At 40.9% G+C, this 24,195-nt stretch overlaps 1 protein-coding gene across 1 annotated transcript; it reads right to left on the reverse strand.

The window, feature by feature from the left end:
- Nucleotides 1-5,139: 5,139 nt before the first annotated feature.
- Nucleotides 5,140-24,184, reverse strand: LOC103895658 (COMM domain-containing protein 5). Its single transcript, XM_009275328.1, has 7 exons — nucleotides 24,174-24,184; nucleotides 20,812-20,972; nucleotides 19,641-19,669; nucleotides 15,643-15,693; nucleotides 11,653-11,748; nucleotides 9,302-9,377; nucleotides 5,140-6,916 (listed from the first exon to the last, which is right to left on the reverse strand). The coding sequence occupies exons 2-7, from the start codon at nucleotides 20,866-20,868 to the stop codon at nucleotides 6,815-6,817; spliced, it is 411 nt and encodes a 136-aa protein (XP_009273603.1). The 5' UTR covers nucleotides 20,869-20,972; nucleotides 24,174-24,184; the 3' UTR covers nucleotides 5,140-6,814.
- Between the last annotated feature and the right edge of the window lie 11 nt (nucleotides 24,185-24,195).

Genomic DNA, 24,195 nt, shown 5'->3' on the forward strand with positions numbered 1-24,195 from the left:
GGCCGCCCGGTGCGAGAGACCCGCCGGGCGCGGAAGCAGCTCCTCCCCGGCACCGCCCGCTGCCGCTGTCCGCTGCGGGAGGGCTCACGCCCAGCCGAAATCAGCCGGCACTCGCCCTCCTCCCCGACAGCCCGGCCCGGGCTGTGCTTCTCCCCGGGCGCTGTTGGGTTTGGCGGAGCCGTGCCTCAAAGGCAGGCAGCCGGCTGGGAACCGTGTCCCGCCAGGCGGCCCGCTCACACCGCGCTTAAAAGTTACGTTTGACCCGCTGGTCTGCGGTGACGCCACGGTGAGAAACTGAATCCGCTCCTGGGTTTGGTGTTTTGGTACCTGCGGTAATGCAGAAAAAATAGCGGTTCAAAGCGATTTTGAAAAACAAGAATCCCATTTCCTGCTAGAACTGGGATTTTAAAGGCTGTAGTTACACAGTTGATCACTCTCTTTAAGCGAATCTGTGTAGTAGTGAAGCTATTTTAATGTCGGGTAACCATGCTTTCAGGACAAGTAAGCAGAACATTAGAAGGAAAATGTCGTGTTTATTTGGTCGTGCAGTGTGGCATATTGCATAGATATACCTGTCCATGCCAGGTTCTCAGTAAAAAAGCACGTGCCTTATGATGTTTGTTTATTTAAGACCAGCTGTGTTGACCACTTCAATCTGCACATTCCCACCAATTTTCATTATATGAAAGGATCGCGCTGGTTGCCTAACTGTTTGTGCTAAATGTAGCCTAGGGAGAAAATGACCTGTGCTACCACAGAATAGAAGCAGTTGTTTCACAAGAAGTTGTTCGACTTTTTTGTTCGCAGTTTCTAGAAATGTTCGTGATATATATACATACATTTGCAAATACCCTAAAAATATAGGGCGCTTTTCACGCTGTCTTAAAATCCGCTGCAGAATTTGAAATTTCTGAGGCTATTGGCCTCCTCACAAAGCTCAAGAGAGGGGTTGAAGGAATTAATTTCTCATTTCTTACTTACAGAAGTGTCCGGACTCCCCAGCTTAGGCTGTGTAAGCTAAGCAGGTATTAAGGGACAAGCCCTGCCTATGGGGTTTGAGCGGACAGGACAAACAATGGAAGAACGGAGAGGTAACGTGACTTCTGTAAGACCTTGTTTGGAGAGGATTCTTGAGAAAGTTCAGGTGAACTTAGATTTAAAGTGAAAAACTAATTTAAAGCCACTTAAATTCTGGATCTTAACTCTTAATAATATACACTTTAAATTAACAATAAAGGCTAATTTTGTGATGGTTATGTGTCCATGTGTAGGCAATCCTTAAGCTTATACAGAAAGTCAGATATATACCTGGAAACAGAAGCCAGCCATCAGACCCTTCAGTTGTCTTTGATTCCTATGATGCTAAGACATTTTGCACCTGCCAAAAATTTGGCCCCCGTCTCTAGGGCTCTTGAATCTTTAAAAAAAAAAAAAGAAAAGTTCAACATCTAACCGTTGTTCCCAGGTAAGTCCTTTAATTAGAAAAAGAAAAAGGTTAATTGAATAACTGCTGGTTTCAGTAATTCTTTCTGCCATCACTTAAGTCAGACAATAATCCAAAGTATAGCACAGCCTGCCATCAAACAATTCAAGGAAAGGTAGGACAACGGAAGCACTTAAAATTTCAGTTAAGCAATGCTTCAGAACAGTTAGAAAGAATTAGCGTTTGTGCTCACAAGTGTGGGGTTTTCCCGCCAGGCTCAAGTTTGCTAACATAGACTTCTTGTTTTCCAAACTTCCATGCAATAAAACCTCATACTATGAAAGAATAAAACCCTTAAAAAAAAGAAAAAAGAAAAAAAAAAGAAAAATGCTTTCTTGTAGCCTTGGGGTCGACAGTTGTCTCTATTGCAAAACGATAGTCTCGGCAGCCCCTCAGTGTGTTATTTTATAACCATTGTCCTGAAAACCACTATGAGTCAAAGCCTATTCAAGCGAGGGAAAGTGACATAACCACTGGTTACCAGCAGCAATGCAATGACAATCTCTCTATCAGGGATACGCCACCAGTATTTACATAGTTACATAGCAGACACTTAAAGAGATAAGTCATGGTATAAAGGGAGGGTTTCTAGCAGCACATGAATTCAAGATAGGGAATTGAAAATAGATTATCATAGAAAATGCAACCAGCCTTTGAATCAGCTCTGAAAGGAACTTCCACAGTTTCTATTTACAATGTATGAAAGCATCCGCAGGGCTAGCTGACAGTCTGATCGCTCGGGACTGAAATGAGTCTCAAAAAAGCACTGTGAAATGTACTTCTGGGAATTCTCTTACACCAGCAGGGATGTGGCTGAAACATTTCAAGAGAAAAGGGCAGCTGTGCTTATGAACTACTCCCATGGTAGACGCTGTATGGTTGGGAGGGTTCAGAACACAGACCTTTATCCAAAGGTAGAAAACAGTTAAGATCTTATCAAGGACGGCCTATGGGCAACAGCTCTGTGACTTCTTAGGGGAGAAACCAGCTGGCTCTGCCTCTGCTAGTTCCTGGTATGTGTGGTGTTTGGTAAATGTTAGTACTTTGTGGGGTGTGACAGGTACAGAGTGAGCCGTACAGTCACTAACCACAAAATATTTTAAAGCCAAGATACTAATTTACTGTTCGCTAGAAGTAAAACAACTACAAAATATTTGACTCTGACATCAGGCCCGGCTCTGCAAAGACTGTTTTAGCAAAAACAGCTTTGTAAATTGAATGTACGTACCCAATCTAGATATGCTGGGGTGTTTTTATATAACACATCTTGAAAGCATGGAGTTTTCATACATTCATACATATATTCATGGATTTGGAGCAGCAGTGGGTCATGAGGTGTACTTGATTAGAAAGCAAAAAAAGAAAAAGAAAAAAGCAAAAAAAAAAAAGCAACCCCCTACCCACCTGCATTGTTCATGAGATCGAGAACGGATTTATCCTTCACTTAAACAGAAGAAGTTAAAGCTAGGAGGTGACTCACTCCGCCAAAGCAGACCTCCCTTGTATGATTTTTCTACAAAGGGACGTTTAATTTCTTCCTTTTAATGGCAACGAGCACAATACTGATCTTCTTCCAGCAGTTAATGGCTGGCATAACAGGCAGTATGAGAGCATGACTACATTCTTCAGCCTTCTTCTGGAGCTATAATCTGCATCACACTTTGAGACCACAAAAACAAACAACAAACTTGTTTCTTTCCCCTTTCAAACACAACTAACCCAAGTGTGAAGTTCCGACCTACTAGTCATGCTGACAAAGCTCCTTCGCTACTGGAAGTAGGGATGTGAAAAGTCACGTAACAAATACAGCCACAGATGGCTTTTTATTTTCAAGTGCTCTGCGCACACTGTGGTAGTCCACCGGCAAGAACAGATTTGGACTGGTGGCCCATGGAGTTGAGCCAATTAAAAAAAAAACAAAAAGAAAGAGGGAGGTCTGACCATTACATCAGGAAGCTGCGCGAACTGACGGTTAGAGAACAGGAGGTGAAGACATGCGAGTTCTTCTGTCTGATTTTGCCACTGAATCTGTGAATGACTCCTGGCAACTAGCTTTAACTCTCCTTTTGCATTCTGCCTACTGTGACTACTCCTGCATGCACTGGGCATCTCTGCTATTATACACGCATGATTTACAGTGAAAAACAAGTTCAAGTTCTATTTTAAATATGTTTTGACACATTAATCTTGAAAGAAAAGGCATAACGTTCCATATACTATAAAGGAAATAAAAGAAAAGGTGTAATGGAGAAATTTGTGTTCATATGCCATGGTTAGAAAATCGCTAGAATTAAGACATTCACAAATGCATTATCCAGTTTAAATAAATGCATGGCACCATCAAATAGAGAAAGCAACTGGATCACTGGGGTTTGTTTTTCAGGGAAAACTACCAATAGAACCTGTGAAAGGTCCTTGTTAACTATTGGTCCGTGAACAGTGTGTAATAAGAAGAAAACCAGTGCCCTTCCCACACAAACCTCCTACCTTCCTAATTGATGACAAGTGATCAGCTTGACAAGACCTTGGCACCGACAAAGTGAGCATCCCATTCAAGTTGTATCTTTCACCGCGTGATACAGAAAGGGGGTTTCACAGTGTGTCCTTGAAGCGTAACCAAACCTAGGGTGAGCTGAGTGAAATAATTTCTGTTCAGACATACCCAGATTCTTAGAAGGTTACTTTTGTTCTGTATTGGAATGAAAGGGCTACAGTCAGAAATTCAGTGGAATTCAAATTCCGGAGTATTTTAATTGTGAAGTAAGACGATATTTCAGTGTTGAACAAATATTTAACACATAATTCATCATGAAGTTCTGAGAAACCTAACAATCATTTGAAGGCTTGTATTTTATCAAAACTGAGGAACTATCCACTAGTCACTCCCACTAGCCATTTTGGTGACAACTGCTGTTGTACTGGAAAGCTAATCTGTCAGAAGGAAAGCCCAAATTAACTCTTCTTTTAAGCACAGAGGAATGAAAATCCCAAGTGTTTAAGTACCCCTCAGTGCGCATGGTAAACCTCCAATTACAGTAAACTCCTGCTTAATGTGTGGCAAGACAAACTAAGAGGTCCATCACCCCTCGCAGAGAACATGAGGAAAAGAGTCAGGAAGCCTTTCCATTTCTGGAGAACATGGGTAACTGCTGTTCCAGGAGAACAACTGAATGAATGTATTCTGTCTAGAAAGTAAAGGTATTTATGGATTCTTCTACTCTGACCAGTAAAAAAACACTTTGCAAATGTCTTGAGCAATAGGTCATTTTACACTCACGCAGTGTTCCGTTTGTCTGAAAAGACTTCACTTACGGTCTCAGTTGAGACACCTTTCCAGTTTGAAACCACGTAAACCTAAACATTCAGAAGGGAAAGGTTATAACAAGGAACATAAGAATGTATGTTTTGCTTCACAGCTTGTGATAATGTAATTCCAGAAAGAAGATGAATAAGCTTCACAAAGTAAAACCAAAAAGAAAACATCACATTAATGCAATCTACAGTCCAGTTGACATTATAGGAGGTAATTCCTCTTTATATGCTTTGGTGTGACCCAAACACAGTAGTTAAGATGCGGTATGGATCAAACCTGGAAGTTATTGATGAGCAGCCTACAAAGCAAATAGAACATGCAGCCTCTGAACAGTTTGAAATCACAGCTGATAGGTTTATTTGAAACTACAGGACACATTCTTGCACAGGTTTTAAAAGGTTTCTGGACCACAGCTATTTAGCTGTCTTTAGATCGGTATGGACTGCTATCAAAGAAGTCGCCTCTTAAAAAGTATGACAACGAAGTCTTTTTATGCCTGTTGTGATTCTTAAAATCCAAGAGCCAAGTCATCCTTTCCTACACAAACATCTGTGGGAGTGTAAAAGGCCTCCTGAATCCACAATTTTAATTTCAGCAGTTTTCTGCGGGGAGTGAGGAAGATAAAGGCAAGTTCTACAATCACAAAAAATGAGAAGCATGGGTGGTACTACTGAGGTAGAAACCCTGAAAGCAGCTAGAATAAGCCAATGCTTAACAATGGTAGTGGCATGTGCTTTCTAAGCTACCTTTGACAGCCAGATAAATCCTACAGTTCTAGGGCCCACGCCTGTGCTGTCTTTGGGCCGTTGCTCACAGCCTCCGTATCTTTGCTGCTGGGGGAAAACTCGTTCAGGCAATGATTGAGGAACGCATCCCTTCTTGGCAAAACTCTGAGGGCCATACTAGTGGTCCCACAGCATTTAAATGAGACTTAAAGCATATGCTTCAAGTTAAGGGAGTTCTTCCAAGGTTTACTCATGGGGCAAAGGAGTAACTTCGAATAGAATAGAATAATTCAGTTGGAAGGGACCTACAACGATCATCTAGTCCAACTGCCCGACCAATTCAGGGAACTTCAGCCTATGCTTAACTGTTTTCTTGACCTGGGGGCTTGAATATCCTCATACCTGTGACTTTCATCCCAGAGGCTGTACGCAGCCTCTTCATCCTGGGGTCTGACTTGCACTATTAATGAGTATATAGCTGTAGTGATCTACAAGGTTACGGCCTCCTGCTGTTCGCTGTCATCGCAGTGCCAGAGGTTTCTGCCCAGTAATAAGTCAGATGATTCTGTTCACATCAAGCATAAAGGAAATGCATGAAACAAGAGGCAGGCGTTTCCAGTTAGAAATCTGTGAGATTAGTGCTATTTAGCCCATTCTGATCAACCAGACAAAGACTTAGATTGCACCTTTCCACTTCTGCAATTCCATGGAATTAGTTCTGGAAGCTCAGTCGATACTTCTTTCTTGATCCACAGACTTCCAATTTTCTTCAAAATTAGCCTTTAAATATCTGTAGCTATACCTCGTCACTTAGTGAGAAGCCAGACAGCAATTTTACTTATGCAAAACTCAAGTTCACTTTTGTCATACTAGAGTGCAGAAGTGTTTTTTTTATTTTATTTTTTATTTGAGATATTGCAGAGCTTTCTTATGATACACATTGATGGGGCTTCCGGTGGCAGGCTTTCAAAAATAATTAGAGTGATGAATCATAATCAGAAATAAATGACTCTTACATCTATTAAGACAGTTATTTAAAAAATGTTTTGATGAATCATGCAAAAATGCTCACAAACAGCTTTATACTTTTTCATAGATATATTTTTTGGTTTTCCTAAGTCTTAGGAAAAGAGCTTGTGCTTTTAACACTTGAATCGAAAAAATATTTACAGCAGACATCATAAACACGACATTGCAATTCAGACAGGCAAAGTGGTGATGGTCCCCTGCTTTGCCATTCACAAAACACGCTGAGGGTTTCAGATCTGGTCTATAAACTCCCAATTTAAGTGTTCAGTCCTGGATCTTCAGTACGCTCCTTTTCTCCAAATCATTCATTTCCTTCAGTATAAGGGCAACATTGTATCTCAGTTCTTGAAACTTTGCAACTGGCACCTGAAACAGAATATTCAGGTTAGAAAACATGAAACATCTTAGGAACTTTGACTAGGGCATGCCTATGGACAGGGAACATTCCACAGTGTCAGCCCAATCTCTCTTAAAATCCTTTTTTTTTTTGGACTTAAGACAAAGGATTTGAGGTTAATAAAATTCAGTTAATTCAACTAAATCATCTGGGTGAAAAAGAGGAGGAGACTGGAAAAAACCAGAAATAACAGCTACATAGTACATTTTCTATACTGCCTGATGTGAGAAAGGAAGTACTCCAGAATGTAAACTGATGGCTGCTGTGGTGAAGTAAGAGAGTCACGGACTGGAAGGAAAGATAAAGGCACCTGGAAGGTCACGGAGCCTACAGAATTCTCAAGCAACAAATTGCAGATATTCTGCTTGTCCAAGCTTGCAGGAGAAAGGAATTGAGCCTCAAAGCAAGAGACTTGGCAGCAACCTCAAGAGCAAAGAGGACTGGGCACTGTCTATACATGGAAAGCAAAAGATTTTGATTAAATATACAAAACATTTTCAACTGTGCAGGATACTAATGGACTTTCCTTTACCATTTCAAGCCTGAGAAGCCAAATGGATGGAAACCTATTATCTGTTAAGACAGAGAACCACGTCCGCGCACAGGCACAGACTGGGTGACACAGATTAACATTAGTGCCATGCACAAACGCATGTGCTCACGTGAGTACCAACAGCCGTCTATCTAGTCCCAGGCTGCTCTGCAGAGCACTGCGTAATTCACTCTACTTCTTTGACTACATTGAAGACATGCAGTTCTTTTGACAGAGTCCCTTGTCATCCTTCTGCCTACTGTAGCGCAGATATCAATTATGTGAGAGGAATCCAACATCTGATTTGCATTTTCCATATGCATCAGAAATGCATAAAAAGGCAGCATGTCCTTTTCACTTTTGACATATACACAAGACTCGAAATGCTGCAATTCCCATTGCTTTTTAAAAAATCTTCATTGTCAGAAGTCACACTGCGATTAAAAAACCAAACCAAACCAAACCCAAGACACCAAAGAGTGTAACTTCTCCCTGTGGCATACACACTCAATTCTGTTATGAACAGTTTTAATCTCCTGGACTTACCATCTTACATAAGCCCTGTTAGTTAGCAGGACATTCTGAACATGTCCGAATGAAAGGAAACTGAAGAGCTGAGGACTGTATTTGCTTGCATATGGCACCTTGAACCAAAACACAGGTTTATCCCCAAAGAGCTACTAACTGCGGGAAGACCACTCGTCAGATACAGAAATCGTGTTTACAGCCAAACCAAACCAAACCAACCAGGAACAATGCCACCAAGACCAAGACTTGACATTATATACCAGGAAATAAAGCCTCAAATCTAAACAGTAAAGAATATATACTAGTTTTTATTCTCACAAGTAAAACTTACCCTGTTGTAAAGGGTTAACCTGAAGTCCATGGCATCATTTAAGTTCCATGGAAGACCTCAAACAAAGCGTACGGGATGCTCTGAGCTGGGCTGTCCACAGAGGGGTGAATTTGATCTCCCGTGAAGTGACACCCTCAACACTTCGCAATGTAGCACAGAATTTGTGCCTTCCTCAATAGCTGCCTTCTTGTGAAGCATTGTAACAGCAGTCCACCTCTTTGAACCCACAGTGCTTTGGTGCTTCCTCCAGACTACTACTAACACATGAACTGAAGCCAAAATCTTTACAGAGTTCAAATGTAACAATGCCTGCTGTGCACTGAATTCCTGCATGCACCGCCATGTTATTTATAGAGCAAATAGCATTCCTTTTCAAAGGTTAAAAATATGGAAGAGTTTATGCCATCTTCTGGCAAGCCTTTACGTACAGTGTCGTAAATACTGCCACTGACTAATTCTGATGTAAAAAGCAGAGAGGTTTTTTTACTTTCTTTCTAGCAGCAAGAACTGTACTGAAGAAAAAGAATAAAACTACCTCTGCCACAGAAGAGAATGTTACCATTCTCCACCAAATGTAGGAAGTTTAGAAGTGTATCATCCATTATATAAACTACCCCAGTAATTTTTCTGCCCTCAAGAGCCACCATCAGGTCTGAAGGTTACAGTTGATAACAAAACCATAATTTTTAATCAAACCAGATATTATGCAACAGTGCTTTTCAGTAATTAATATTCTTCTAACAAATGAGGTTTCAGCAAAATGTGTGTAGGAACAAGGTATGATTTTGGTTGGCATTTTGTTATATATTGTATGCGGCTACACTGAACATGAAGGATTCCAAAGCAAACCAACCAATGATAATGCATTGTTTACAGAAGCTTTAATATTTTAAATAGTAATTCAACTTTTTAAAAAGAACTTCAAGTAGTTTCTTTTTTATTTATTATGGCAATCTGACTTACTTCAAAGCGATGAGCTGTCCCATCTGAAAGCTTCATCATCATTAGAATGGATGGTTGAAGTGCACGGGCCAGTGAACTGAAATTATTTACATTATTAGTATTACAGCAATAGACATCAGCAGTGTGATGAGTACAGCATTGCACATCAACAATTTAAGATGTTCATGTAGGCTTTACATAGAACACGAGTAATTTCGATCCTAGAGTCCTGTACCTGGCTGGCTGGCAACTCATGAACATAGGAGTCCTGTCCAATTTACCTCAGTACTGAGACTAAAAATTTTTTTTATAGTTTAGTAACTGCAAGTTTAGGAGCATTTTCATTTTACATAATAATCAGTTTAGTGGAACTATGATAGGGATAAGAGCTGACCAAGTACTGCTAGTAATAACGCACAGTTTTCTTACGCAGTTTACCCTGTTGCATTAATCCTTTCCATCTCTTCATACTTTCAACTGCCATCTCATTTGGGGAATCAAGCTCTTCCAGTCTTCATCCTAAATTTGTGGATTGTTATTTTATTTGATGACCCAAAGAGGGGAAATGAGTCATTCTTGTGCAGCTTCCATCAACTGATGTTGCCAAAGCCTGCTCAGGTACTGACAGGCATTACAGCCAGAAGCCATACCTCTTCGCAGAGGCTGTTGCTGGATGATAAACAAGAAATCCCAGGGGGGAGGTTGACTGGAAAGGAAAATAATAGGAAGGAAAACAGAAAAGGATAAAAGGGCAATGAAGCTGGTGAAGGGTCTAGAGCACAAGTCTTATGAGGAGCGGCTGGGGGAACTGGGGTTGTTTAGCCTGGAGAAAACGAGGCTGAGGGGAGACCTCATCGCTCTCTACAACTACCTGGAAGGAGGTTGAAGCGAGGTGGGTGTCGGTCTCTTCTCCCAAGTAACAAGTGATAGGATGAGAGGACATGGCCTCAGGTTGCGCCAGGGCAGGTTTAGATTGGATATTAGGAAAAATTTCTTCACTGAAAGGGTTGTCAAGCATTAGAACAGGCTGGCCAGGGGAGGGGGTGAGTCCCCATCCCTGGAGGTATTTAAAAGACGTGTAGACATGGTGCTTAGGGACATGGTTTAGTGGTGGACTTGGTAGTGCTAGGTTTATGGTTGGACTCGATGATCTTAAAGGTCTTTTCCAACCTAAATGATTCTATGATCTGTATTGCTCCTGTGTTGTTTGGAAAACAAATCATAGGATTTGCCTGCAGCTTGCAAGCATTGTGCCTGAGGATGTTTATCTGTATATTTTGCTCTCTTATAGATACAGATTTTTTCTGCATAGTGAAACCTGTGTGGTGCTTAGAGCACTGCTCATCTGAGAGTCACCTGAACTTGTGGCCATTACAATTTTTACTTAGGAATCTTTTTTCTTGCTTTCAGGAAGACTGCCCCTGATTACCCACAGGCCTCTCAACTATGGCAGCAAAGAGACTGCACTCTCCCTCAGACGCAGGTATTCATGAATGCAATATGAAGTCACTCATGCTAACAATTTACGCTACTGACAAATACTGGATCATCTTCCAATTTCTTTCACCCTGGTCAGTCTTGGTTAGAAGTAGACAAAGACCAGGAACAGCAGAGGCAACAGGTTTCTGTTTCCTTCTGGCTCTAGCCAAAGATCCATCCCCCAGCTGCTTCTGCTGTGGCAGATGGCAAGAAGCTATTCGCTGCAGGCACAGACAGGATGATCACAAAGGCCTTTACTCCTGTTTCGTGAAAGAAACTAGGAGGTGGATCAATGACCAATTGCATAACTATGGCAGTGTAAAGGTGCAGTTCTGAAGCCTCTCTTTGTAGAATCTACAGCAGACTGTACAGCTGATGGAAAGTAATTTTATTTAACATGTGCAACATACAAGTGATAGTCTACTTGAGAATTTGAATAGATGATTTTCCTCCCCTGCTCCAGTGAAACCGAGAGCTTGGTTGGCTGCGTGAGACTCAATCCATCTAATTTATTCCATCATCTCTGAGGACCCGTGGAGTTGTATCAGCTCCATCAAGTTTCAAAATATTGAAAGAGAGACTCAAACTTTGAGTGAAATGTTTCTAGCACAGAGGTTTTAGAGATCGAACAAATAAGGACCCTGAAAAGTATCATTAGTAGAAGATGAAGGCAGCAGCCTGTTGGCAGGCCCATATTAACAGCAGTAACCTGTATATAAACTGACTTCTGTACTGTTCAGAAAATCCCTTCTGTATCTTACCATTTAATGCTACATGCCAATCCCTAACAGCAAGAGACATTTTAACACCGTTAACATTTTTAGGCAGCACAAGAAGTCAGTTTAACCTTGGGCAAAATAATTCCTAGGGTCATGCAGGATTCTTTTTTATACCTTGTGGATATAGCTACGTCCACTCTCCACCTGAAGTCCTGGACACTTGGCAGCCTACTTCCTTGTATCAGAGCTGTGCCTTCGGAAGCAGGACGCCTACAGAATAAATCAGAAATGGGAGACTGAAATGCAAATTCGTAAAAGAAACAACAATCTAAAGAGAAAATAAAATTCCTCAGAAAAAACCTGTCCGGAACTTGTTTCTCTCCTACATCTAGCCTCATTTAGAGAGGTCTGAATGAGTGGAGGTTTTGTGTGTTTAAGACAGCTGTGCTCAGATTACCCACTTTTCCTATGCTTAACTATGGTCCATGTTAAAAAAAAGAGACCAAGTGACTCTCTGTAATTCCAGTAAACCGATGTCACTATGAAGTTTAGTAAGAGTCGTTGTGGTGGCTGGCATATCTATTATTTCAATTATATGCAACTGTGAGGCATAGAAAGGGATCTGCAAGTGTATCTTTACCTTCATGCAGATCCAACAGGAACAAGCAAGCAGGAACGAGACAGATGACTTGAGCAAAAAAGTCGGAATAAGGTCACTGTGCTCCTTCAGCAGAAAGCATCTAGTATTAGCGAGCAGCAATGTTTTAAAATATAATAATAGTAGAGTGTACTTTGAAGCATACTTTAAAAAAAAAAAATCACACAGTGGTTCTTGCTAATCCAACATAATTTACAATCTCTAAGTTCCTTACATAATGTTCCCTGCCAACCCCAGCACAGCCTTCAAGACTTTTGTCTAGTCTAAAGTGTAAGAAGCCAAGGACTTCATTTATTACTCATACCGCAGGAAGAATCAGGCTGATCAAGCCTCAGTTTATTTCTGCGAGGAAATACAGTTGACAGCAATTAAACTTCAAATGGTTGACAATCTTTAAAATTTTAACAGCATCTTAAGCTCTGGGTAAGTAAACAGGCCAAATCTGATACAAAGACATAACAACTACCCATTTTTAGATATATACACAGAAATATCTTCGGAATGGGGTCACTCAGCTGGTCCATTCGAGAGCTAGTCTGGATTTTTTTTTTTTTTGCTAAGCATCCAATGTCTCTGGAAGTTATTTACAGTACATTTCAAAGCTACTCCAGTATTCCCGCTAAGGGCAGGAGAAGAAACGTTACCTCCTTTATCCATGGTGCTAGACATGGATACAGACTTTACATCAGAAAGGAATCCTCTCTGAACAAATCAAGGACTGTAGGAATGATAGTCTACCATCCCTACTCAGATTCTTGTGTGCAAGTTAGCTGGTGCCTTTAGAAACTGCCCAGAAAGATTAATGATTTGATAAGGGACACAGGACTGACAGGCTGAGATCCTCCAATACTCTCGCATTTAGCAAAGGCAATATAAGAAAGAATTTATCCTTTTTTGGGGGGATTGGGTGCTGTCAGAAGTGACACATTCCTAATAGTACGGTAAAGGAACAAGCAGAAAAAATAGATCAGCTGGTTCTTACTCACTGTCAGCTACTGGATAGGAAGTAGGTCACCACAGCTGGGTGCAACCATGAGGAGCTGGAGTCCAGAATGGCCATTATAGCAGGATTAAACAGTAAGAACAGGCCTTTCCCTCAGTGGTGAGCTGCTGCCAGAGTACTGCTTAATTTGGAGAATGCCTAAAAATAGCCACACTGCTGCCGCTTCCTTAAGACATGCTAAATCCCATCAATGGAAGATAGTCCATTCAGTGCAGCACCAGCATTTTGGGGGAAGAAAGAGTAGAGAAAACAGGAAGATGTTCCAGTTAGTGGTGGTGGGAAAGGTCAGCAATGCCCAAACAGAGGTAAAGCTTCTGAATATTGTTGAGCTATGGCATTTCTGTGGCCAAACCACAAAGCTTTAGTTCTGGTCAGGACTGCACTTCAGTACCATTCCCTCAGAAAGAGTCGCGGCTTTTACAGCTTAGTTTAAGCTTCTGTCAGCACCTTCCCAGCTTGCAGAAGATCGCAGCTGGAACTGCAAGAATCCTGTAAGGATGACAGAATGTGCATAGTGGCCAACATACATACAGAAATTATACAGGCTGTTAATCAAGCCATTGATTTCTAAGAGGAATGGCAAAATGGAGCAGAAAAGACTCAATGGATCTTATATCCAAAACCTATAGACTATAATTACATGTTATAAACACTCTGTGCCAACAGCTGCAATATACGGTCAGCACATAGTGCAGAAGGCAGAAGTTAGAACAAGTAAAGCACCATGGATCAGCTAGAGACCGTCCAAATTATATGTGGAAAGGATGATACACCTGGTGACAAGAACATCATCTGCCAAAGGATGCAACAGAAGAGCACTCAAAAATGAAAGATTAGAGAATTTAGAGCAGCAGCTGACCTAACAATATCAAAACTAAAGACAAATTCTGGATGGTTCCCTGTGCGCATAACAAGACACGCCTAGCAGGCCACTGAACAGGGAGAATGAATAAACTGGTATGTGTGAAAGGCTGACAAATGGCACACAGAATGCACCCTCCTGGTAGAAACTAAAGCTACACTATTTAAAAAAAAAAAAGCAATACATTTATTATGAACATTCAGAGAGGGGGAAGTCAGGGTTATCCTTTCCCTTAAAAATATTTTAATTTCATGCAGTTATTTGATGGTGTCAATGTGGCAAGTTTCCTTGCAGTCTATATAGCTTGATGGAACTGTGGGGACACAGAAATACAAATGTCAAATTTCCAGTACTTCAGAGCTGTTGTTTAGTGAACAAAATTGCAAAAATAGGATAAGATGTCAGGAAAAGTATTAAAAATGGATTTTGCTGGGTTATCTAGCTCATACTGAATTTTTGATCAGGTGCTAATACTTCTCTTACTATCACAATCATATATATTTACAACTCAATAAGCATATGTATGATTCAGTGTTACATTTAAGATTGTAAAAGCAGATCTGTCTAGAAATCAAATCTGAGGTGCTCTTCTCTGGTCTCAAAACACAGAGCAAGATTACACTGGATAATCACAGCTTTTGAAATGAGAAAAAGCTAAATTTTCCAGCATCGTGATTTCACAGTAAAAAACAGACAATCGTGCATGCTTCAAATGACATCTAAATTTATCTTCTTTCTCCACTGCAAACAATATTTCCACTTTGCAACCATGAATTTTGCATTCTTAACACCTATAATTCAAACAGAAGAGCAAAGAAAAGATGAGAAAGCTGAATTTATTTTTACTCCAAGAACCTTTAGCTTTAAGCCAAGATCTTAACCAAGGAAATGAAAAATATTTTTAACTTTGGTAGCAGCATTCAGACCCTTGTGAGGGTAACTGAAATACCACAACTATGGTTATCAGGATTCCATGTGAACATCTGGAGCAGCGTTGGGTTAGTGATGCTATGCGCTGAGTGACCTCAAGTTTCAAGGAGGAAAGTTTTGCACATGCAAAAAGTTCATGCAATTTCTAGATGTAGAATAAGCTAAATACGGTTGAGCAGAGAACCATATAGAAAAAAGGAATCCCTAGAACGGACAAAAGAGGCATCATACGTGTCACCAAGTCACCCAGTGTGAACTCCCAATCCAACTGTGCATTAAGACTTGATTAAATGCTATCTGAGAAAGTTTCCACGAACCACAGCATGTAGAAGGCATATGTAGCTTGCCTCTCAGCAAAGCAAGTCTTTCACTTTTGCTCTAACTTGCAATGATAATGATGATAAAAATGCTTACTTCTGCAATGCGTTTTTCATCTGTAGGTACTGATGCACCTTACAGAGTCTATAGAACATTATAAAAACTGACGGGTGATGATCACAGAAAAATTTAAAATTGGCATGAAAGCTACTTACTGCATATATAGCCGTGCATGATGGACATCATGTTATGTTGAATCAAAATAACGGGACAAATCTTGGTCTCATTAATTTAGAGAATTTTGCTGTTCCTTCAATAGGCCTGGGATTTTTGTCAGCAGAGCTCTGTGCAACCCTGTTGGTTGCACAATGCATGATGCATGAAGATACCAACCTGTTACCAAAGACTATACTGGAAAAGTCCATGATGAAATCTTCTGGTATCCTTAAAGAGAAGAGCAGTACAAAATAGTTAAGTGTTTTGTAACCACAAATATACGACCTTAGCTACCAAAAAAAAAAAAAATCTATTATAGAAAACAAAAAATGTGTCAACATTTTCCATCTTCCATTGCTTAAAATTGCCACCAGCTCTTACGTAAGCACTTCAGTATTGGTTCAGTCTAGGCTCTCAAAAGGACAGCCTATGTTTTTATATCAAGGACCCTAAAAGCTGCATTACATCTTCCTGTCCTACCTAGTATGGCAACAGTGAGTTACAAAAGAACCCAGTATTTGCTTAACTTCTCTCAGTAAAGTCAAGCAAAGTTTTACTGATGGCTCTGACAAGTGCAGAAGGCAGGCCAGCAGTGCATGCTTTCAAAAATCCCAAACCTACACATTTCATTTCACTTTCACCTGAAGTGTAATGAGAAGAAGACAGAATGGATTGCTCCCTCAAAAGTAAAAACAGGCCCTTGTAGCTAAGATTACTTACAAATGGAGCATATTTAACATGGGGAGGACAAGCATAAATTTGATGGGGACCATGAGAACTGGTGGAATAGACTAACTCGCACTCCATCTACCCTATGCCTCTCCACTACTTTGCCATTCCTCCAACGCTGTTGTTGCCTTACAAACAAGCTGCTGTTGATTTTCAGTTCAATGTATCAGGCGGTGAATTGCAAAGACTGCAGAGCAAACACTATCCATTCAGCTGCCTTTGCCACAGGGACAGTAACCTCCTACAGAGAGGCAGGTCGGACAAGTGGGAGAAGTAACTACTGCTGCTGCCACAGTTAAATCCAGCACTCAACATGAATCAGTGCCCAGAGACATTACTCACCAGTGGCTTGAGATACACAGCGGTATATCAAAGAAAAATCAAAGCAAACAAGGAAGTTGCCTGTCCTAAAGGGCTTGCAGTATCTAATGATGGGAGGAAAACAACTCATCAACTCACACAGTGGGAAGGTGAAACAGCAGTTACTAGAGCTTGAATTCTTAATGGAAGAACTGCGTTTAAAACACATTTTTAAATGGTGCTTGGATAAAACTGAATTCATATTAGCAAGCTAGTTATCTGAGGCAATCTGGGAAGTGAGGAGGAGGGACTAGACAGTGTTTTTTTAGCTGCATGTGTCCGTCTTTCTTTCAGAAGAGACAAGACTGTACTTCTGCAAACATTACTTATACTTTCTGTGCAAGTGTATCAATCCATCCTGATGATGACCGAATATCCTCTGTATGTAGTGGAACAGCTGGAGACAGGGGGTTGTATCATAGTAATATGATTATTATGATTATTATGATACCTATCACAACACTTGCTTGACTGTAAGAGCAAGCGTTACTAAAACAGACGTATTAATGCTACCTTTGAGCTTGCATTATTTTTGCTGTGCAGTTAATGATTTGATGAAAATTCTGTTCCTGGCTCAAGCAGCTTACATGAGGCCAGTCACACACTAAGCAGATCAGACACAGAACATGGCACAGCTCAGGCCTGAGCTACAGATGGCACTCAGTTTTCAAAGGAACGTTCTGAGGGACTCAAAGGGCAAGGAAGAAGGTGTGAGGATGTCTCAATCCCATGTTATTGGCCTGAGGCATAAAGTTATTAAACAACCTGAGAGGGAGGGAAAAAATAGCACCCACAATTTAGAGTGCATTTATTTTCACTGGCTCAGCCAGTCAGGCTAAGAAATAGGGGATGTAGAATGGCAACCCTGTGAAACCAGCAGTACTGATCTAATTAATCAGAAGTGGGCATGTCTCCCAGCCTCTCTCTCCACCAAAACTAGAAGCCAAGACCAGCTGCATCACCAGGAAATTGCAAATTACAAGACTTTATATGGGTGGAATTAGTCCAGTCTTCAGCTTCACTGAACAAAATAGAATGCAGGAGAGGTGAAAAAAGGTAACCTGGCTCAGAGCTCAAACCTTTTAAAAGAAGACACAACACAAAAAGGGAAACAAGCCATTTTTCTGCCTTAAACCACAAAATACCTGCCCAAACACGGGGTGCCAATAATGCCAAGACACTGCTGTTCAACCCTTTACATGTGTTCTTCATGCACATGATCACAGGATGACCCACGGGAGTCACTGCAGAAGCATAAGTGTCTGAATGTAATTAGTAGTTGCCTTAAAAACAAGCAGGTATTTCATCTCCAAACCCAAGTGCATTGGGAAACATAGGAAATGATGTTTCCCATAGGAATCGAAGATGCTAAAGGTGCTACCAATTTACTAAGTATCATAACTTGAGAGTAGAATAATCTATTTAGTCTTCTAAAAGTTTACCCACAAGGTGAAGAGAGCTACTCACAGGAAATAAGACTGTCAGAGATGGAAGTTAGGAAGAGTCCCAATAATGTGAGAATCATGGGAGCATAGCAGCAACGAGCAGCACATAGAACATACGAGTCTGCAAGCAACATAAATGCAGTTACCTGAACTATTGCTGCTATATCAGTCATGTTAACCAGAACAAGATAAAAAAGATTTATCAAGATACAAAAGATATAAAAAAGATCACCCAGACTGAAAAGCGCCTTCACAGTTTCATGAATAAACCATAAAGTGAGAAAAAAAACCCCAACTACGAAAGTGTAAGGCATTAAAGTGTGGTCAAATGACAAGGACAGGGACCCGGGAGTCTGTATTTCTAGATACAGCCAGTGTACACAGCCAGCCCAGCCAGTAACTTCTGGCACTCCTGTATACCAACTTTCTCCACTGCTCAACAGAGGAATTCACCCACTCCCAAAGAACTTGGCATGGAGCTTTTAGCGCTCTTCATTATTCCTTAATCACACTGAACACATTCTGTGTGCACCTCAAACAACACCAACTCCCACTGGGTCAAAAGCAATTCATCAGTTTCTTACTGACCTACTTTAACCTGGGTGTGAACTCCATGACGTGGCAGAGGAAGCAGCTTACATTTTAGCTCACAAGACAAAAGGCAGGCCAAACTCCAGCACTGAGCTGCTGACAAAATTGTATCAACTAGCAAGGCACCTTTCACCTTGGCCTCAATTACACCTTTCACCAATTACACCCCAATTACCTGTCTAAATCTGCAGCTTTCATTTGCCTGAAGTTGCTCATAAAGTGACTTATGCTTGTGACTCTGCAGAACAGAGTCTGAGGAGAAAGCCAATTTGCAGGTTAACGGACAAATAAGGATGAAAAAAGACAGAATTAGAAACATATCTATTTCTCCTAGGTAGCAATCAGAATGCTAAGAATTTTGGGAAATTAGCATTTTAAAATAACTGAGTCTTGGTGCAGAGATTATTCTACAGATGGAAACATCAACTGCTGTTACTCTCTCATTGCTGCTGAATATGGAAATAAGGGAAAACAGATAAAGATTATTAGCATCCGAGGTCTAGCTTTTAGGATATGAACTTCTATTCCGAGATACTCTGAACAGACTGGCACAGATTTTGACTAAGTCTGTAACAAACGTTGTGCTTTCTTGGGTAATGGGCAAGAGAGATCACAGCTGAAAAAGGTGGCAGGATTTCCTGAGTGTTATATCATTGGCCTTTCAAAGAAGAAAAAAAGTAGGGCAGTTTCTTAGCTTCTGAAATGTTACCACTGTCTTACCAAACATGTTGAAAAATACTGCAGGGCAAGGTGGGGATGGCAGAGAGAAGGTCACTCACATTTGCATAACCTACATTACAGACTAAATTAGACCAATCTCCCCAGCATGTGAAATTTACTGCTCATGCTCAGTGCTAAGTCAAGTCTTACACAACACCTGTTTTTTTTTTCCTCTGGCTTCACATGACATTTGGCAACAGATCTATTATGTGTTATTTACAGGTAATTTTTATACTAACTTTGTGGTGTAAAAAAGTTGATTTGGGGAAGCAGTTACAGAAAAGTTATGAAAAAACAAACAGATTAAAAACCAGGCATAAACAGGCATACCTGAGCTCCTTTAGGTCTTCCTTAAAAACCTGGAAAGACAAGGAAGGTGAAATTTTACAGGATGTAGTCTTGAAAGATCATTTCTTACCTAGTGAATTAATAGTGGTTACTTGCTTGGCATCTCTCCCCAAAAGTTTTAGTCTCGAGTGCCAGTAGTTTTGAAATGACAGGTTACATATTGAGAATTATTTTTGGAAGTGTTTAATCAAGTTGTGAGAAATTAATCTTAAAGACGTAAATCTCTTGGAAGCCTTTATTTTTGAAAACAACATCCCTACCATTTCTTTTACGTAGCTATCCATAACATATTCTTCTTTTATAGTAATTATGTGCCCTTATTCTCAAATATGTTTTGCAGTAACTTGTTTAAACACTGACAACAGAAAGGAAGTGGCAAAAGATAAGCTCTGAATACTAAAAGCATACTTTCACTATGTATCCTGCAATATTTGAGCTTTCCCAGTATGCCTGCGTAAATATGAAAACGGTATCTTAAACAAGAGAGAGGTGCTGGAAGCCCAAAAGTGGTTCGCTCACATAAAAATAAAATGAGAAAGAAAAAACGTAAGGTAAAGTAACATGAAAAAGGAAAGAAAATAGCCATGAAGAAGCAATAGGGGTTGGGAACATGGGAGACGTATACATATTCACAAAGAACATCCATAGCATCAGCAGAAATAGCACTTTCTCTCAATTTCCACTATATTTTTCTGGCCATAAGACCGACCTTCCTCTATGGCAGAAGTATGAAGAAAGGCAGACAAACAAATATGAAAAATTGTAAGCGTGGACAAAATGAGCAGTATGTGTGAACACACAGTTAGGGTAGGAGAGACAGTTGATGCCAATGAAATAACACTTTGCAACGGTTTCTTCTGGGGTTTTAATTTAAGAGTGAAAACAAACGTGCACAGTGAACAAGATGCTGAAGCAAAAAAAGATACAGGAATCTCTTTCCCAAAGCTTAAATGCTCTTCCAAAAAGTTCACTGTAAGTCGACCCAACAAGTAAAATAATAAGCTCTAGATTTTTAACAGTTTCTTCCAACCGCTTTAACTTGGAGCAACACTTTTATGTGCAGCTCCCCACCCTGGCAAATAGGGTTTAGATGGTAACTTGCATCTGACGCAGCTTTTAACTTATCAGGACTCCAAGTAGTCACAGAACTTACTTCTTGTTTGAAAGTTGATAAGGGGAGTCTCAACGCTTCTCGGAGAAGGGTATACATGCCAGAAATGAGAAAAGCAAGCTGCTCTTCTGAGAGATTAGTGCTTTCTGCAATCAGCCTGACAGATTCCTTGCAGTCTTTTCCTTCCAATGCATTAACAGTGACTGTGAATAAGAAAGCAAAGCAAGATCCCTTTAAAAAGAGGAAGACCTGGAGACCGCGAACATTAACATAAACATGTCTATGATTTTACTTGACTTAATGTACTGACATTTTTCCTGATGTGAAACTGTTACGTCAGGTCTCTGTAAATACATCTGATCATCCACCACCACGTCAGTCTCACAACACTTTACCAAGAGAACTTCAATGGATTAAGCTTTTGCATTGTAAAATTGAAGATGTTTTCACTGCTGAAATTTGTTCCAGTGGGATAATGCAAAAAAGATTAAAAAATTCATTGCTCATGAGTTCAAATCCAGCTTGAGCTTCTATCAACAAACTTGTTCACATCAGAAGTCTGCTTACAGCTTAATTACACTTCTGATACCCAGCATAAGAGAGGACAGAGAGAGTAAACGATTCAACATTGTTCTCCAACGTTTCACGTAATTAATTTATCTTGCAATGTCAGCAGAGACTAAGGATTAAATGAGCAAGGAGACAAAACTAAACCTTCAAGTCTCGTAGTTTGCACAACTGTTGATAATACAGACTTTAAAGGAAATTACTGTTAACCCATGTAGCAATGTTATACACTAATAACTGGTGTGGGTTTATTTCAATCTTCATCATTCAGTTATTCTTCCCTTTTCCATATATGTACTGGCTTATGCAAATTTCTGTTGTCATGTCAGCCTCTGTCCTGCACACTGACCAGTCTGGATGAACTGCTGGAGCCACAGGAAGTCCCACTGTGGATAAAAAAAAAGATTACTGACACAATCCCACTGCGGGATTGGAGCATTAGATCAGTCATTTATAATGAGCCATATTTAGTGCTGTGAATAAAATATGAAAAGTTACAAATGGCCAGCAGGTGTTACTGAAAGCCAGCACTAAGAGATTAGCTTAATACTAAGGTTGGGAGAAAAAAAAAAAAAAGAAAAAAACAGCTTTAATCAAACTGCCAGCCTTCCTTTTGGTATTAGGCGAGTTCTACTGGCTACTATCTTCTAATTTTGAATAAATTCTCTTTGCTTTTCACATTTTTAAATGCACACCAAATTCAGTGGCAAGTCCTGGATCATTCATGTGGCTGACTGAATTTGTCTGGCACTACCTGCATGGCAGATTTCGCAAAGAGTAGCTAGGATGTGCAAGGTCCTAGTATCAAGCTTTCCACGCTGTCTGAAAAAGGCTCGCTCTACGACAACAAAACTGGCTTTGAGAAGAGTCTATTTGTTGGAAAGGCCAAATACAGATCAGCACTGAGGCCTGTCTACTAGATCACGCGCAGAGCAGGAAACAGGTTGCTGTCTACTTACCTACTTAAATACAACTTTGATCTGTCTCTTCAAAGAACAACAGGTTGCTTATAGTTTTTTAACTAGACAAGTTTAATGACAGTATTGGTCTTCTTTCTGTTGACCAACCCTAATAACTGGTTAAAAATCCACGTCTTCTTTTACAACCTAATTGCATTACCCTAGAATACAAGATTTTTTACTCAGTATAGCACAGGGAACTCAGAAATATCAGCTGTACCAGCATTTCCAACAGTCAATCTGAGGGAGAAAAAAAAGAATCACCCAAAACATCCCAAGAAAATCTCACTGCTGGGTCATTTGCTCCTAGCAGAAGATGCCTGTGGTCTCAAACTTAGACTTGCAGTTTAGCAGAGCCTGCAATAACACTGGCTGGATAACCCTGAGATAATGGTATATGCAGTTTTTACATCGTGAACTGAGCAGGCATATGAAGCAGCATCTCATTTTTTACGTTTGTTATTATTTAGCAATAGAGTAACAGCAACAGCCTCAAAAAACTAACCTGGTGCCAGTGCCAGAGCAATTCAGATACACTCTGCTGAAATCCATCATGTCTTCAAAGACTACTAAACCTTTAAAAGAAAAACCGCTGTCCTGCAAGCTGTTAATCACTGACCAGCAAGAGCAGAAGACGACTGGAGATTTCTGCCAGCTCTGCATAATCTGGAGGCTGTCTCCATCCGCCCCGGGGGACACGGGCACTGGGTGAATCAGTGCGGTAGGGTTACCTGACCTGGCTTCAGATGGTTTTGAAGGACTGTTTGCTCCCCCTACAGCAGGAAGCATTTATTGCACACCTAAATGTAGATAATTTACCCCAAAATTAAACCCAGACAGGGTTTAGGAGACAGTCAAGCTTCCTGGCACTGGTATATCTTTTCGGTCTCTGTTGCCCCTGCACTAGACAGCAAATATGGTTCAACATCTGTATTTACTTTTGTCCCAAATGCCTCTGCCTATACGTAGCTTTATTGCTTTCAATTATTGTAAGGAAACCCTGGACACACTGCTCCATTTCTGACACTGTGCAGCAACACTTTTAAAGATAAACCAGGTACCAGATGCTTTGGGTCCTTATTGACTCAAATCAGGGAGAAAAAGCCTGAAAGGAAGTTAGCTGAGAGAACTTGGGTGTAAGGGTCGCAGCACTACGCCGTGCTGCGCAGCAGCTGGTCTCCTGTCAGCTGGCCACAAACAAGCTGTTCTTTTGCTCTGCTAATCAACTCTTCTCTTCGATTATTCTGTGACTATTTTGCGTACAACAATTTACTCAACTGAGTAACTCTGGTTTTGGTGGTCAAAGGCGCCTTGAGAAAATCTCACCTGTCTTGCCTTACCACAGGGAGAAGCCTCACAGACAAAAATCACAGACCCCAACTTTAGCAAGACACCTCCCTTTATTTTCTCCTGCACGTTATGAAAATATCCATGGGGTCTCTGACCTTCACGTGCCCTACACAATCTGACAGCGACTCGACCACTGGTTCTGGGACTGAGGGATGAGAGAGGAATGATTTTAACAGTGCGCAGTATGAGTTTGGGGCCATCCATAGCTGCAAAAGTCCGTACCTCAATCTCACGGATTTTACAGAATTTTAGAACACGACCAAGAAAACCCGTCGTCGTATTTAACCCTCAGCTTTAGCTTCCTGCAGGGAAAAGCAATGGGAAGCGTCCCAGGAGAGCTGCAGCCCTGCCCGCGCACGGCAGAGGAGAGCAGACCCTCCAGCTGCCCTCGCCTTCCTAAGAGGATCCACGGCGTCCTGGAGGAACGCGGCCCGGGCCCGCCGGGTCTGGCTGGGGAATCCCTCCCGTCCCCCTGCGGCGGGGCAGCGAGGGCCCCTCCCGCGCCCACACCACACGCCACGCTCGTACCTTTGAGGAGCCGCCGGGCCGG

Source organism: Aptenodytes forsteri, unplaced genomic scaffold (genome assembly GCF_000699145.1).
Source record: "Aptenodytes forsteri isolate BGI_AS27 unplaced genomic scaffold, ASM69914v1 Scaffold143, whole genome shotgun sequence".
Taxonomy (NCBI): Eukaryota; Metazoa; Chordata; class Aves; order Sphenisciformes; family Spheniscidae; genus Aptenodytes; species Aptenodytes forsteri.